General features: G+C 49.1%; 1 protein-coding gene across 3 annotated transcripts in view; it reads left to right on the top strand.

The window, feature by feature from the left end:
- Positions 1 to 15,634, top strand: part of LOC121283840 (glypican-5-like) — a 1,341,390-nt gene that overhangs the window by 446,963 nt on the left and 878,793 nt on the right. For all 3 annotated transcript variants that reach the window (XM_041198623.1, XM_041198622.1, XM_041198621.1), the window contains one exon: positions 9,182 to 9,307. In XM_041198623.1, coding sequence (XP_041054557.1) covers positions 9,182 to 9,307 — 126 coding nt within the window. The remainder of the gene's footprint in view (positions 1 to 9,181; positions 9,308 to 15,634) is intronic.

The raw sequence follows: 15,634 nt of genomic DNA, 5'->3' as shown, positions 1-15,634 counted from the left end.
GCTGACGGAGACGTGCCTCCAGGTCGAGCACCTCCTTCTCCAACTCCTCGACCCTGGATTTGCGTCTCTTTGTCGACCCCTTCGCGTACTCTTGACAGAAAACTCGGACGTGAGTCTTGCCCACGTCCCACCATAGCCTCAAGGAGGGGAAGCCTCCCCGCTTCCTTCTCCAGCCGGCCCAGAAGCGACGGAACGAGTCCAGGAACCGCTGGTCTTCCAACAACAGGTTATTAAAATGCCAGTACGCGGACCCCGTCCGAGCGCAGAACGAAGTGAGCTCCGCCCACACCAGACGGTGGTCCGTGCACGGAACCTGCTGTATAGAAGCAGCCGGAACGCAGGACACGTACGCCTTCGAAACGTAAGGGTGGTCGAGTCTGGACGCTCCGACTCCAGGTGACACAAAGGTGAACACGCTGGAGTCAGGATGGAGATTTCGCCAGACGTCCACTAAGTCGAAGGACCTGACCAGGTCCCGCAACTTACTCACACCTCGCATGCAGTGCGGGGTACCGTGACGGTCCCGGACCCCGAGGGTGCAATTGAAATCCCCCCCGAGGACGATGCACTCGCCAGCGTCGATGGAGCCGAGATGAGTGGACACTTCTTCAAAGAAGCTCGCTTGCTGCTGCGTGCCCAGGGGAGCGTACACATTCACAAAGTGAAGCACCGCCCCCCCCCAGACGCACAGTCAGGTGCAGCAACCGGCCTGGCACTGGCTCCTTGACCCCCAAGATCTCCGGCTGAAAATGCGGGGCCAACAAGATAGCCACCCCGCCAGAATTGGAGGCTAGGTGACTCATGTAGACCCCCCCTCGCCACTCCAGGAGCCACGTGGCTTCGTCTCCCGGAACGGTATGGGTTTCTTGCAGGAAGCACAACTCATACTTCCCGTCCCTGAGGACCGAGAAGTTCTGGAACCTGCGCTGTGCGGCCCTGCTGCCGCGGATGTTGAGGCTGGCTATAGTCGTCTTCATTGTCAAAGGTACATCAAATCTTCACCTTAAGTCATTAAAAAGAAGAAGAGGACTTTTTAGTCCTTCCTCTCCTTCAGGAGCCCAGCGAGAAACGTTTGGACCCTCCGCCGCGCGTTCCTATCCAACTCAGGAGACTTGAGAGCCTCGCGAGTGGACCAGAACACCAGCGGAAAAGAATGCCACCGGTCCAAGGCCAACTGAACCCTGTCTCGGCGACCGCGATGACTCGCCAAAAAGTCCCGGAGTTCCCTTGGGGGGATGAGGGGGGAGTCAGTGGAGGGCACCAGGGGATCCACCGCCTCGCTTGAGAGCGACTCAGCGTAATCTCCAGCGCTCACCACGGACACCCCGTCCTCCTCCAGGTCGTCGCCTCCAGCTTCCGACCCCTCCCCCGCATTGAGTACGGGGGCTGATTCGGAGCTGCCAGCTGGCCCCACCTGTACCTCGATCCCACCCCCAGGATCAAGGCCAGAGGGGTCCTCTCTGGTCTCCTCTAAACGTTTTGGGTCAGAGGGCAGCGGCAGTTCTGATGCCCGCTCTCCTCCCGGCACCGGGTCGTCCGGGGAGCTCAGGACAAGCTCCTGACCTAAAACTAGGACGCCCGGTGCTAAGGTTTGGGAGGGAGCGGGAAGGCCTTCCTTTTCGCCGCCACCCAATGACCCGTTGACATTTTTTAAATTTTGAAAGTTGCAGTCCCCCGATGAGCCAGAAGGTACCTCGGGGGTATCGAGGGTCTCTGAGTCGGGCACCACCTCAAGGGAGGTGCCTTCAGTGACCCCCGAGGGGCCCTGTTCAGGGGACTGCAGCAGGTTGACAGGGGTAATAGTGGTGGGAGTCGGTGCAGGGGTTTTGAGTTCCCCCAGAGGACAGGGCGAGATTTTACTTGGTGGAGACGCCACCACCTCTTCATCGGGGGAAGGGACACACCCAACTTCTTCAGTTTGGGCATCACCCACCTCCTCCTCCGAAGCGTGACGTCTCTTCCGGGTCAGGCTGGGGGCTAGGGAGACCTCCATTTCCGAGGCCCCCTCCTCCTTGTCCAGCCCTCCCGGACACTCCACCCTCTGGGTTTTGGGTGTTAGATACCCCGGCTCGGGGTCCCGCGTCCCTTCCCCGCCGGCCCCGGGAGCACGCGCAGGGACGACGCCGGGCCCAGCACTCGGCGCCTTAGCACCCACGGGCCCAGGAGCACACGCGGACACGACGCCGGGGCCGGATGTTGTCTTTTCCCCCGAGCCGGTGCTTGCAGGTGTTTGGGGGTTTTGGGGCGTTTCAGGGGCCGCCTCCAGGTTGCGGGTCTTCCTCTGCGCCTTCTTACGGCGTGGGGGCTCTCCCCCCGCCTCACCGGCAGCCGAGATGGCAGTGGCCGCCGGCGTCGCTTCCCCTTGCGGGGAGGGAGATGGAGTGGTGGCGGGGGGAGGAGGGGCGGTGCCAGCCGTGGCCGCTTGGGTGGGGCTCGTAGCCTTGGAGGCGGGGCAGTTCTTCCTCACGTGCCCCGCCTCCTTACAAGCATGGCACCGCACACCCTCCACGGTCCAGAAGACCCGATAGGTGGTCCCCTCAAAATTGATAACGAAGGCCCCCTCCAGGCACTCCTCCTGGGCCAAGCGGACAAATACCTGGCGCCGGAAGGAGTACACATGGCGGAGGGCCGAGTCTTTGAGGCCGAGCGGGATTGGTGCAACCCCCGACCTGACCTCCCCCAATTTATTAAGGTGGGGGAGGAGGAGCTCACTGGATAGAAAAGGCGGGATGTTCGAAATAATAATTCTCTGGGCGGTGGCCTCAAGGGGGTCCACCGCCAGAAAAGTCCCGCCCACAGTGAGTCCTTTTTGCAGGGCGAGGTGCACCGCCCGCTCGGACCTCAAGAAGAATATGGCCTTCCCATACATTTTAGAGGCCGCGACAATGGCTGAGGGGCCGACGACCCCAGCCATAGCCTTTACGCAGGCCTCTATTGTCATTTCAGGGTGAGCATAGCTCTTTACCCCAAGGGCCCTGGTCAGGAGGCGGAAAGGTGACAGGGCAGCGGGAGCAGCTGGAGCCGCAGAAGCAACCACCCCCGCATAAGTTTTCTTTTTTTGAGGCCCTGCCACTGGTGACAAAACCGCCTCCACATTAGCCCTCGAGGGCCCGGCCACAGGTGATGGTGAATTGGCCTTAGGGCCAGAGCCACGCCCACCCCGGGAAGGATTGGCCATTTTGTTTTTTTCTTTTTATTTTTTTTTAGAAATATAGGGAGGAAAGGGGGTGGGGGAGAGAGGTAGAAACAACCTCCCCTCTTTTAGGCAGGAGAGGAGAGGAGGGAGAGGAGTAAAAGACAGGGAGGCACAGGAGGGAAAGAGGTAAATGTCCTGGTGGGTGTCCTCGATGGTGGATGGACGGTGGGTGGGGGCCTGATGTTCTTCAGGCAGGGGGAGGCGATGTCTTCACCAGCTATTGCTGGCCTTACTGGGAAAAGGGCTGGGTTGGGGGGAGGGGTGGCAGAAAGATGGTTTCAGCACACACACACACCCTCCCTCTCTTCCTTCCCCAACTCCTCTGGCAGTCTTCTTGCCTCCCCCTACAAAAACACAGTCCTTAATTGCCCCCACCTTAAACAAAAATACACAGTTCAGACACCCACCTAGGATGTTGTTTTCCAACTCAGTCCTGGCCTCCTGGCCTTCCTGTCCTGTAGCAACAGTAGCAACTGTTCTCTTCTCTCCCTCTCTCTCCTTTAGCAGCACAGGGGCAAGGCAGCAGCAGCAGCACTGGAGGAGCAGCAACAGAAGCAGCAGCAGCACACAGCAGAAGCAACAACCCCAAAGGCAGCAGCAGAAACAGTTGAAACACTGAGGAGCAGCAACACCAACACCACACACCTTCTCTCCTCAGTACCAGGAAACCAACTGAATCCACAATTACCTCCACGAGATCGTTAGGAAAATGAACTCTTGATCTGGGGGTTACAAACCCAGTACCATAACCACTTGGCTTGTCGCTCAGATGTGAAACCTTTCTGCAAAAGATAAAGGTTGGTGTGTCTGTCCAGGGCCTCTTTCCTGTGCTTTGTGCAGCCTTCAGACCAAAGTGATGGCCCAGCCTCATTCCCTGAACACATTAGTGATGCCTGCACCTCAATGGCACTGGACATTGCTGCCAGAATGTCAGGGGCAGGTGTCACAGAGTTCCATCATTCTTTCTATGTGCTCTCAGCACTTTTAAGGTGGGGCTGGTATCTCTTCAGCATCTATGACCAGTGACACTGTGCTCCTGAAGGGCCCAGGTGCTGAAGACAGACAAAGAATCAAATGCTTTTAATGTTTTGTTGCTGCGGTCTCCATGATATGACTCTGATCACAGAGTGCAAGTGAACTGCCCTCGGCCAGACAGGAATCAGACATTCTCTGAGGCTATGTGAAGATCTATGGAGTGTCCTCACTGCATGTTGTATCATCCTCCTGCAATCAAGTGACTATTAGTGCCTCCACTGCATCTCAATGACAGGAGCATTATCACCGAGGGTATGTGTGCTGCCATAAGCCACAGTGGAGTCAAGCATTCATAGATGCAATGTGAGGATCTTACAGTGTGTCCACATTGCATGTCATCACCATCCTCCAGAAATCTAGCAGCGATGATGGCCTCCCGAGCACGCCTGCTTCATCTGGTTAGTGCATCGTTGTCATTGTCGCCTTCGAGGACCTCCTCACCCTCATCCACGTCGACTTCCTCCTTATCAGAGGAGACATCCAGCTCCTCCGTCTCCTGCTCAGCCAGCTACTCTCTCTGTTGCAGCACTAGGTTGTAAAGGGTGCAGCAGATAACGATCATGCGTGACACTCTGTGTGGACTATATTTCAGGGCTCCACCAGACCGGTCCAGGCACCCGAACCACATTTTCAGCATCCCGATGGTTTGCTCCATCAAATTGCGAGTTGCAGCATGAACCTCATTATACCTTTGCTCTGCTGCAGTCTGAGGCCGCCGCATGGGTGTCATCAGCCATGTCCTCTGCAGGTAGCCCTTGTCCCTGAGGAGCCATTCCTGCAATCTCTGTGGACCCTGGAAGATGTCAGGGATTTGTGACCAACTGAGAATGTAGGAGTCGTGGACACTGCCTGGAAACTGTGCACAGACCTGCAGCATGTGGTTGCACACTGGCTGCATATTCAGCGAATGACACAGTTGACCACTTGTTGCGATGGAGATCTGAGCGCCAGTTGATTGCAGTCGATCTCACCCTGCGCCTGTGGGAAACCCGAGATCTGGGCAAGGCCATTCGGTCTTGCATCTTGGCTCTCTTGGTGCTGGCTGAAATGCACAAAGTTGTGTGCCCTCACGAGGATGGCAGCCGTGACCTCATGGATGCGGTTGTGTGTGGAGGCTTGTGATATCCCACAGAGGTCATCTGTGGAGTCCTAAAAGGAGCCACTGGCATAAAAAATTGAATGCAGTGATCTCTTTCATGGCCACTGGCAGTGGATGTTCTCCTTGTCCCCTATGGCAACAAATCCTGCAGTAGCTGGCACATGTGACCGACCAGTTCCCTAGACATGCGCAGCCTTCTCCTGTCTGCAGGAATGAAAGGCGATGTCTATAGACTCTGGATTTAGCTTGGCACTGATCAACGATGGCTCTCTGTGGCTCTTCAGGACATGCGCAGGACCCCCAACCGCCCCTTCTTCCAGAAGATGCTGCTCCTCCCTTTGCGCAGCCAGGTACCTCCGTCGCTCTCTTCTCCATCATTTTCACTGTCTATACACCACGAGGCATACAACTAGTTCACCGCTTGGCCTAAATAGCCAAGTAGTTATGGTACTGGGTTTGTAACCCCAAGATCAAGAGTTCAAATCTCACAATGGCAAACTATGAAACAATGTAACTTCATCTGAAACAGATGGAGACGGGTTTGTACTCGAAAGAGTTACAACTAGTTCACCAGGCTCCATTCTTGTGAAGTAATCCTCCTGCAGGATGAAAGACACTAGGTTTAGCTTGGGTGTACTAAGAACCTCTCTTGGTTCAGTCTGAAGGCCCCTTAACATATCCCAGAGAGTGCTGACCACCACTTTGATGGCCAGTGATTAATGTGCTGCATGGCTGCCCAAAGCCCTAACCACCTCCGCCCCACTCCGCCTGACCGATTGGCGGTAGCTTTGTCCATTGGACTGCATGTTATGCTCTCAACTCAGGCACAGGCATTCTCCTAACCCGCACTGCAAGGCTGCACTGTTAGCTTGAACCAGGGGGGAGACTGGTCCAAACCAGGATGATGACATTGAAAGGGGCTGTGAGCGCCTCCATGGCCAGCTTTAGCAAGGAGATTGTACAACATACGCGGTTGACCAACTATCTGCAGCCCATGAAAATGCTCATTAGTTTGCAGTCTGTGCTCAAGGGGTGAAAAGCTCTGGAGCACGTGGTGGCATTTTCATGCCTCTGCATTGCTTGAGTGGGCAGATAAGCTAGAGACCTGATTCCACCCATGTCAATGTGACTGCATCTGAACTGCCTCAGCTACAGAGGTCATATTGTACAAGGCTTCCCTAATGTGTGGCTGCTTCCCTCCGCCCCCACTCCACATATGCTTGTGCACTATCTTCACCTGTAGGGCAGCTCTAATCATCATCCCCAAATCACCTCAACTGCAGGGTGTCCTTGTCTCCCCCAAGTTGCCTCAACTGCAGGGCAACCCTTGCCCCCCCCCACCCCACCTCCCTCCCAATGTGCCTCAACCTTGAAGTCCAACAGGCAACCTGGGTGAGCACTGTGCAACATTACTGTGCACTCACTCCCCAGTTCCCCTCAAAGCCTGCCAAGTGCAGTCCTTGTATATGCTGCTGTGAAACATGTCATTGTGATGACGGACAATCCAGCAGGGAGGGATGATTCTGGTGGGCTGGCCATATAATATATGCAGATGTATTACCATGAGATTCCCAATGTCCGTTGGCAGGAAACGCGGCCTGCCATCGATGGATTGTACGGATGACTGCAAACTGATTTTCACAATGTCGTGAAACCGATTTTCGGCCTTCTCACGCTGCTAAACATGCCCAATGCCATCAGGCACAGAAAATTCCACCCTCTGTTTGTTATGACGTGAATTGAGGGATAAATATTGGTCAAGGCACTGGGAAAACTTCTCTGCTCTGCCTCAAGTTAGTGCCATGGGATCTTTCACACCCATATGAGCAGACTGATGGGTCCTACAGATGAGATTTATGTCTCATCTGAAGGGCTGCACCTCTTACAGTGTAGCACTCCCTCAGTACTGCATTGAGGAATCAGCTTTGGATGTTGTGCTGAAGTCCTAGATCACAAGGGACAATGTGGGTGGGTAGAGATAGCTGATAACTGCAGGGTGAAAGTAGGACCAGCAAAAGTTGAGACTGGATGAATGGTGAGCAGCAAGGCCGCCAGGTATGTGCGGCTGGCAAGAAGATGCTGCAGAGCAAAAGCAGCAGATCTGGATGGAGAGGAGCGTCTGACCACCATGGGTCAAAAGTACAAGGACAGAGTCATGGTCAGAGATTTATAGAGTCATAACAGCACAGAAGCCTATTTGACCTATCTAGTCCATAACAGGTAAAATAAAACTTGGAACAGGACAGACCTTTGTTTTGACCAGCATTTCAAACATGTAAACCACAGAGATACTATATCCTGAAGCCAAATGGAAGCAGGAGAGAACCCCGGAGGCGTGCCATTGGAACTCCCCAGGAAACTTGAACTTGGAGGCAGTAAAGAGCCAAAAAAATCAGAAGTTCAATTTTTGAAATATTTTATTTCAAAAAAGATTTGGAGTAGAGCAGGAACAACATATTAAATGTCCAAATGACTATATTGAATCAAAGTCTTCAAGGAGAATGTTGAAGGGCATTTCTTGGAGAAGACAGGGTTCTTGCCCGCTGGCTGGAGAGTCATCGAGAACCCACATTGCCTCTTTTAGGGAAGTCCTGCCGTATTAAATGCCATTCAGGCACTTACCTGGAAAGCAGTGGGTCTTCCCCAGGATCAAGACCCTGGAGCGGAAGTTCCGCTCACCAAGAGCTACCAGCTAATCAGAAGCCCGCAGCTCTGTTGAACACCAGTGGCACTGTGGAGGTGGTAGCTGCTGCTGGTATTACATACACCCGAGGCCTAGTATCGTCACTGGATCCCAGGCCACAGATGAGCAAGCGAGTGATGGCCAGATGGGGGTCGCAGAGGACAAGAGCTGGGGTTTGGGCAGCAAGGGCTGAAGCTGGCTCTCAGCCGTCCCCCTACCTAATGCTGGGTCTCTCAATCAGGAGTTTGCTTGTCATGTGCTCTACATAGCAAGCACCCCCATTTCTACATAGTGAGCCCACCCACCCACCACTGGGTTAATACTAGTGGCGGTGGGATGAAGCCCTTAGGTAGGCATTAATTGCTGTGCATGTTCACGAATGTGTAACAACCTGGAAGGTACTGTACAGGCTGCTCGCAAGTTGTCTCCTTTAAGATACTGCATGTACATGGGTGCAGAAAAGAATTTAAAGGTGCCCCACATTGAAATAAACAGATCATTCAAACAAAAAAATTTAGGTGAGACATTGGTTTAGGTGTGAGGAGCTTACCATGGAGACTGATAAAGGACCATCCTGTTGTTTCTCCATATCCAACTTTCATTAAGTGGTTGGGTTTGATACTCATTATACAAATTCAAGTACATTTTAAGATTTTTTGCCTGACCTGTCATGTGGATCAAATTCAGTGAAACTGGCAACTTTTGTTCCAGAAATGTGTGCAACTATATTCAGAATGGTTTAGCTCCAGTAATCTGCTTTTTAAAAAAAATAATGTATTTCCCTACAATTTCACATATTCGGGAGATTAACTTACCAATATTATAAGGTAAGCAATAGTACAGATAAACATGTATTCAGCCTTGAAATGTACTTTTAGCTATTAAAACCTGAAGATGATTTTTCCAATATTGGCAACTGAATGTGGGTGTGATATTTCATTTAAAATAAATGGGTTAATGCCCTCACTAACTAACAAACATAGGAATATCATCAATGATGTAAGCCTTCATCAACCAATTTCACCGACAGACATTTCTAGGTTCAACATGTAAATTTTCATCTCAAATATCAATTTGTATGGTATGTTTGCTAATATGGCAAACAAATCACACATGGTTTGGCAAACTATACACTTTTCTAAATCAATTTATTTTCTGTATTTTTCAGAGAGTTCATCAATAGTCTGCGATTATATAGGGCTTTATATGGTGGATTGGCTGATCAGCTGTGTATCAATGACTTAGCAGCTGCTGATGGGCGAACTTGCTGGAATGGAGAAGATGTCGTGAAGAGGTAAGAGCTGTTCTAATTTTGGGATTGTGAGCTGGAGACTGATCAGTTCGCAAATCTAATAAATCAGTGCTTTGTTTTTCAACTTGTTTGATCAAGATGATTTGTTATTCATTAAATTATTATTTCTGGTTATCGTTAATGTTGATGGATTTACAGTGGATGCAAGACTAAAATCCCAAAAGATCAAATCTATTTTTTCAATAACTACCATTTGGATTGAAATTTTAATTACATTTTTGTGTACAAATATCAACATATAATCGTCAAACAGATGTGCCAGTCGTAACTGTAATATCAACTATTGTCCTGGTGTATTCACCATGGCAACGCCTCAACCAATCAGATTTGACTTGCAAACTAATCAGCACCCTTTGCTCATGCAGCATAAATTGTTGCTCGCTCTGAAATTTGGCATTCTTACATCTGTCCTGATGAGTGCAAGACAAAAAGCTTCGACAACAAGTCTTTTTTTTCAGCAGTACTCAAGTTCTCTACTACCAAACAACTAAAAGTTTCTTCACCATATTATCTTTGTAGTGTCACTGATTTAACTTACATCTCAGGAACCTCTGATGGTGTTAACATATTTTGATTAACAACAATATTAAACAATTGAACGGAGTATGTTTGAGTTGCCTTGTCATCAATGAAAATAAATGCAAGGGTGTAACACCCAAATTGATCTTTGGTAATTAGATAGAGACTGCATTTTATTTTCTCTGCACTATTTAATGAATTGTAGTTTAATTACACACATCATTCAATTTTCTATACTTCTAAGCAGTCTATATTAAATTGAAATGGTTTCAAATGTTCTACAACTACAAGTGGCATAGGCTATGTTATGTGACTGATTGAAATGAATGAAGCAGCGGCCAATATCACATCCGGAATTTTCCAGTCCCTCACGCTGGTAGGATCTTCCGCTCCCACCGATGTGAATGGAGGTTTCAGTGGCTTGCCGGCCCCGCCACAGGAGCTGGGGTGGCGGGGGGGCGGGTGCTGGAAAATTCTGGCCTATGTCTTACTCGATCTTCAGAACTCCTAAGGCATTTTAAGTGGGGAGGCCAATTAAGGCGTGATGCCATGATGCCAGGTGGGAAGCACTATGCGCTTCCTGTGCGGGTGGTGGGGGGGGTGGCGGATTCCCCAAAAGCGAGAGTGCACATGAGCACGAAAGAGCGCACATCTCCCTGAGGCTAAGTGCTGCCTCAGGGAGATCGCTGACAGCTGTATAAACTTTAAAAATAGAAAAAAAAATCCTTAACATGTCCCCTTTATGTGACAATGTCACACGAGATGGGACATGTTAATAAATTTCACTGAAACTTTTTTAAACCCTACATGAAACCTTGACCTGCCAGTGGATGAGGTTTCATGTGTTTTCTATTGCCCGCCGGGCCTCCTGGCCTGCCCGCCAACCTTAAGATTGGACGGGCAGGTCCTTTAATTGTTTTAATGATCCTGTCAATGGCCTCAATTGACCATTGACAGGTTGGCAGGCGCACAGCTGATTTGGCTGTGCCCCCACCTTCCTGAAAATTTAAATGGGGTAGGTTTCCCCCCGACATCATCCCGCATCCTTTTGCGCATTGGCGAGCGGGCCCCGCCCCCTGCTCCTAATGTTTCTGTCAAGAAAAGGTTGTAGGATTGTGTGCCATATGAAAGCACGCAGAATAAAGTTTTGATCTAGGAAAAAAAATCAGAAAGCACTTTTGTGATGCATACTATTGAAAATGAACAAAGGAAAATATATTTTGGTTGTTCATGGTTTTTCTACCAGCCAATGTATGTTCAAATGTAAATGTGAAACAAGGGTATAGTACTTGTTGGAAGCATGAAATAGCCAACTGAAGTGACACAATTTTGCTCATCGTGCCACCCAGTGAATAAAAAATCTGAAAAATTCAAGATTGCTCCTGGACAGGGAGTTCCTTGCTATACACCTCTGTCTTTGGCCATCTGCTGCCACTCTTTGCCCTTTCTCCCACAGTTCCCTCTCTTTTACTGTTTAAGTTCCAGTGACTCTAACAGTGATGCATTTTAGCCCTAACTACAAGTTAACTGCTGGTTTAAAGTGCACACTGTCCGTCCCTCAAGCATGCCTGCTCTTTATATTCCAACGTGAGCACTGGATCTCTTTTCAAATTTGGCGTCCAAATTTCTGGACTTCACAGTAAGACTCAACTGCTCTGTCTCTAATCTATTGCTCAGTTGCTTAAATTTTAAAATAATTTAATTTACCCTACAGCCCATTCCCCATTGCTGTTGTTCCCTTCTGAGCCTGTAATTGTTCTACTGGTCCCAATGATTTTTCTGCTTCAGCTACTGTCTTATTTCTAGCCAGAGTTTCACTCACCTGGGTCTAAATACACTTCTCCTCTGCTTCTGGATCTTATGGTGATTTCCATCTTTGCCACCATTTTAGTGCCCCACAACCGATTCTGCACATCTCCCAGATCTTCATTCCCAGGGAAATACTTCCATCAAATAGCTCCTGGTCTCACTTGCCCATCACACTAGTCTACAAACCCGGACGTCAGTTCATCGATGCTTCATGCTGACTCCATCCGACCTACATCAAATTTATCCCACCACTTGACTCTTCCAATTTCCTCCACTCTATTCCCTATTTATAACCAGGATTTACATGTCCTAATCTTGCTATATAACCAGACTGATGCAACTTCAGCTTCCCTGTGTTCATTTACATGTATGTTTTATCTGCCACTTCGGACCTGAGCCCATCACTCTATTTCTACTTTTCTCTTCAAATTGATTTTCAATTTCTCTTATTTACTCCTCCTAGAATCCTCCCTTTCCCCTATCTTCATGTCTCTTTTCATTTCTTCCCTATCAAGTACTTTACCATCCCAAATTTGTAACCCAAACCTTCAACAGTCCTTGACTGTTCCAAGTTTGCTTAGATAAGATTTATTGCTTCCCGCTACGTCTCTCTTGGTACCTTCTGATGGCCCCATTAAGGCATGCATCGCTGCCTCTTTATAAGCAGAAATCCCAACTGTCCCATCCTACTTCTAGCCAAATCCCAACCGACAGCCTGCTGGGCACTTATGGTTCCCACCTCCTTGCTGTCCCACAAGCACCCCCCCCCCCCCACCCAATATTGCCATCGTGAACTCTGCCACCTCAGCTATCATGGCCCTTCTTTGCCTCTCCCTTTAGAAAGTCCATTCACTTCATAACAAGGGCCTTGCTCTCTATGAGCTTATTGTGGATGATTGAATCAAAACCGTGACCTGACAAGAACCTGGCCAAAGGATCATGACATCTTCCCCTAAGTGTTGATTCCACCACTTGGCCACCCAAATACTGTGGTGGCAGTATGGTTCTTATCACCAAATCACACCCTGCCCTGACCCTACTCCTCTGGCACCTTCTTCTTTAGTTATTTCTTAGGTATACAACTAACAATGTGTATCTCACTTTGTTCCAAGCCTCTGCCCTCTCACATAAAACTCTCATCCGCTACTGCCCACCCAAGTACCATGCCAGCTCTGTCACTGAGGTATCTTCATTGCTTTCCTCCTTCAACTTCTGTACCGAGTGATTTGTTAACCTCAGCGATTTTAGTCTCCATCCCAATTCACCATGTTCTGTCTCCTCTGAGTTCACTATCCTCCTATCCTCCCTTAATCTTTCCCTTTACATAAATTCCCCAACCCATATTCACGGCTACTCCCATGACCTTACTATCTCATGTAGCTTTGCTACTTCCATTTCAAAAAGGACTTTGAACTTGTATATGGTCACTCAAAATTTCTTTTTGTTTCTCAATGTCTTTTATAGCTGTTCTCCATCAGTTATCTCTGCTAATATTAGACACATTTTTTTCAAATTCACTAATCCTCATTTACACAGGGACGCTACTTTCCAATTGCTGTTCCTTCTCTATTCGCGTCTTGATTAAGAAACAACATTGTTAATTTGAAAATAGCGATTTTGCTTTTCTGATAACTATTAATATTGCAGTACACAATCGTTGCTCTAACTTCACTTTCAAACTTAACTATGCAGCTAATGCTTTGATTTAAATGTGTTTACAAACTTCTCACATTTTTAGGATTTTTAAAAAACAATTTATAATATTTTACTAAAGATATCTGCTGTTGCTCCTGTCAAATCAAATTGTTGCCAGTGTTCTCACCAAAAGTGAACCACTGCTCCAATTATCTTCTGAAATTGCATCACCGTTGCTGCTCCCATCCAAGTATCAGTTTCTTGTTCCTTCTCCTACTTGAAACAAAGCTGTTTCCAGTACAAACCACTTTCATAGCTCAATTGATGTTTGTTCTACTCATTCATCTGCTCAAAACAGTGAAGCTTCATGAAGCACCTTTACTGCCTGTGAATCTCATTCTCAGAATTGCCTGGAACATTTTCTGCTATGTACAAAAGTTCAAAAATAGAGTAACCACAGTGCACTGAATCAGAAGAATTTACGAGGCTAAAGGAAATCTGTCACTTGCCCATTCATATCTGTGAATAATTTTCTCTCTTTTTCTGTGCTCCTAGCTGTCAGCACGGTCAGTTGTTACAGTTGGCTCAGATGCATACTCTGGCATTATACTAACTAGTATAGTATCTAAAGAAAAAAACTAAGGTTGGAATTTTCCGTCCCCATTGGCGTTGGGCATCATGGCAGGCATGAGTGGACAATGTGGCGAGAAGGCCAAAAATCAGTGTTACGCCATCGTGAAACCAGTTTGCGATCGTCTGCTCCACTTATCGATGGCGGGCCATGTTTCCCACCGCCGCACATCAGGAACCTAATTTGGCATCTCATTATAAGCTTTGTTCACTGGAATCTTTGCCCCCACACTGGATCATCTGGGCATGCCTGCCGGATTGCATGCTGATGTGTTTCAGAACTGTACATTAGTGACACGCACCCGGCGAGCTGCACTTCGCTCGGGACTTCAAGATTGGTTTGCCTACCTTGCTTCGGGCAGCACCACATCACTTTTAGGGGGGCTCACAGGCAGGTCTCTACCTACCAGACCAGCCATGAGGCAGGGATGGCTTTTCAACGGCTACAGGGCAAGGGTTTGCTTGGGGAAGAGGGAGAAGTGGCCTCAGGCAAGGGAAGAGGCTGCAGGCAAGGGCTGTACTGAGGAAGGGGATGTCCCAGAATGTGTGTGGGGGCACAAGTTGATTCGTGCAAGTGGCCTCAAGATGGTGAGGCCTGAGGGGGCAGTCTCCAGAGGAGATGAGGCCAGATGGAAATGTGAGGGTGTGTGTGAGAGAGTGAGTGGTGATGTCCCTTGAGCTGGCAGTGAGTGAAATGCCACTGAATATGTGATGGGCTTGTGAGCGTGTGAGCTGAGAGTAATGAGATGGTTATCTTACCGTGATGGCACGGATGAGATCGTTCATCCTTTTTCTGCACTTGATGGCCGACCTCTTGTGTGCAGCATTGGCACTGAACACCTCTGTCACCGTTTCCCAAGCCGGATTGGTGAGACTGATGGCCCTCCTGTGGCCAGAGCAGGGGTAGAAGACATCATGACGGGCCTCCATGGCATCCAGAAGACGCCCCAGGGATGTGTCACTGAATCTGGGAGCTGCATTCTTCTTCACTTTTGGGGCCATGTCTTCACTGTAGCAGTCCAGGGCATTGAGAACTGTGTGTGTGGCTCCACTTTAAATATGGTGCCTTGCATGAGGAAGCAGCGAGGTAATGGCTTGGCAGGCAAATTGTAGGTTGCCCATCACTGAGAAGGTGTGTTTCCTGTAGCTGCATTATTAATGAGGTGGGATTGGGATGATACGGCATGAAAACCCGCCATTGCCAGCAGTTTAAACATCCTTTTCCCTGCCCGCTACCGCACTTAGTGCAAATCTGGGACAATTTCACCCTAAGTGTTGAGGTTGTGGACTTTGATTGAGGTCTTAAAGGGGAATTTTGACCCCAAAAAATGGGCATTTGGGTTGCGTTAGGGTAAAGTGTTAAAAGTCTGAATTCTGAACCCAACCCGCCTTTTCCCAGTTTTAATGGAGGTTGGATGGGTGGGTGGGTGAAAAACCCAATCCAGTGAGGTGGGTTGGTATTTTAAATATTATATTGAGGCTGTGTGCCTCATTTGTGTTTATCATTTGGAATTTAACTTGGGAAATCCACCAGATAAACCGAGGCAAAAGACTGCTGGATCAGGAGGTAGGTGCCTTTCCCTACAAGCTGAATCCAGCATTCCTTTCTTGCATATCCCCTGTGATTGGATGCCGCCCCCAACCCTTCTGTTCTCCGCCATTAGATTCTGAACTCCCTCCCCACCCCAAGCACCTGAGCCCCTGAGATCGTCACAA

Source organism: Carcharodon carcharias, chromosome 11, assembly GCF_017639515.1.
Source record: "Carcharodon carcharias isolate sCarCar2 chromosome 11, sCarCar2.pri, whole genome shotgun sequence".
NCBI lineage: Eukaryota > Metazoa > Chordata > Chondrichthyes > Lamniformes > Lamnidae > Carcharodon > Carcharodon carcharias.
Note: the sequence above shows the minus strand (reverse complement) of the source record. Positions and strands in the feature narration are given on the sequence as shown.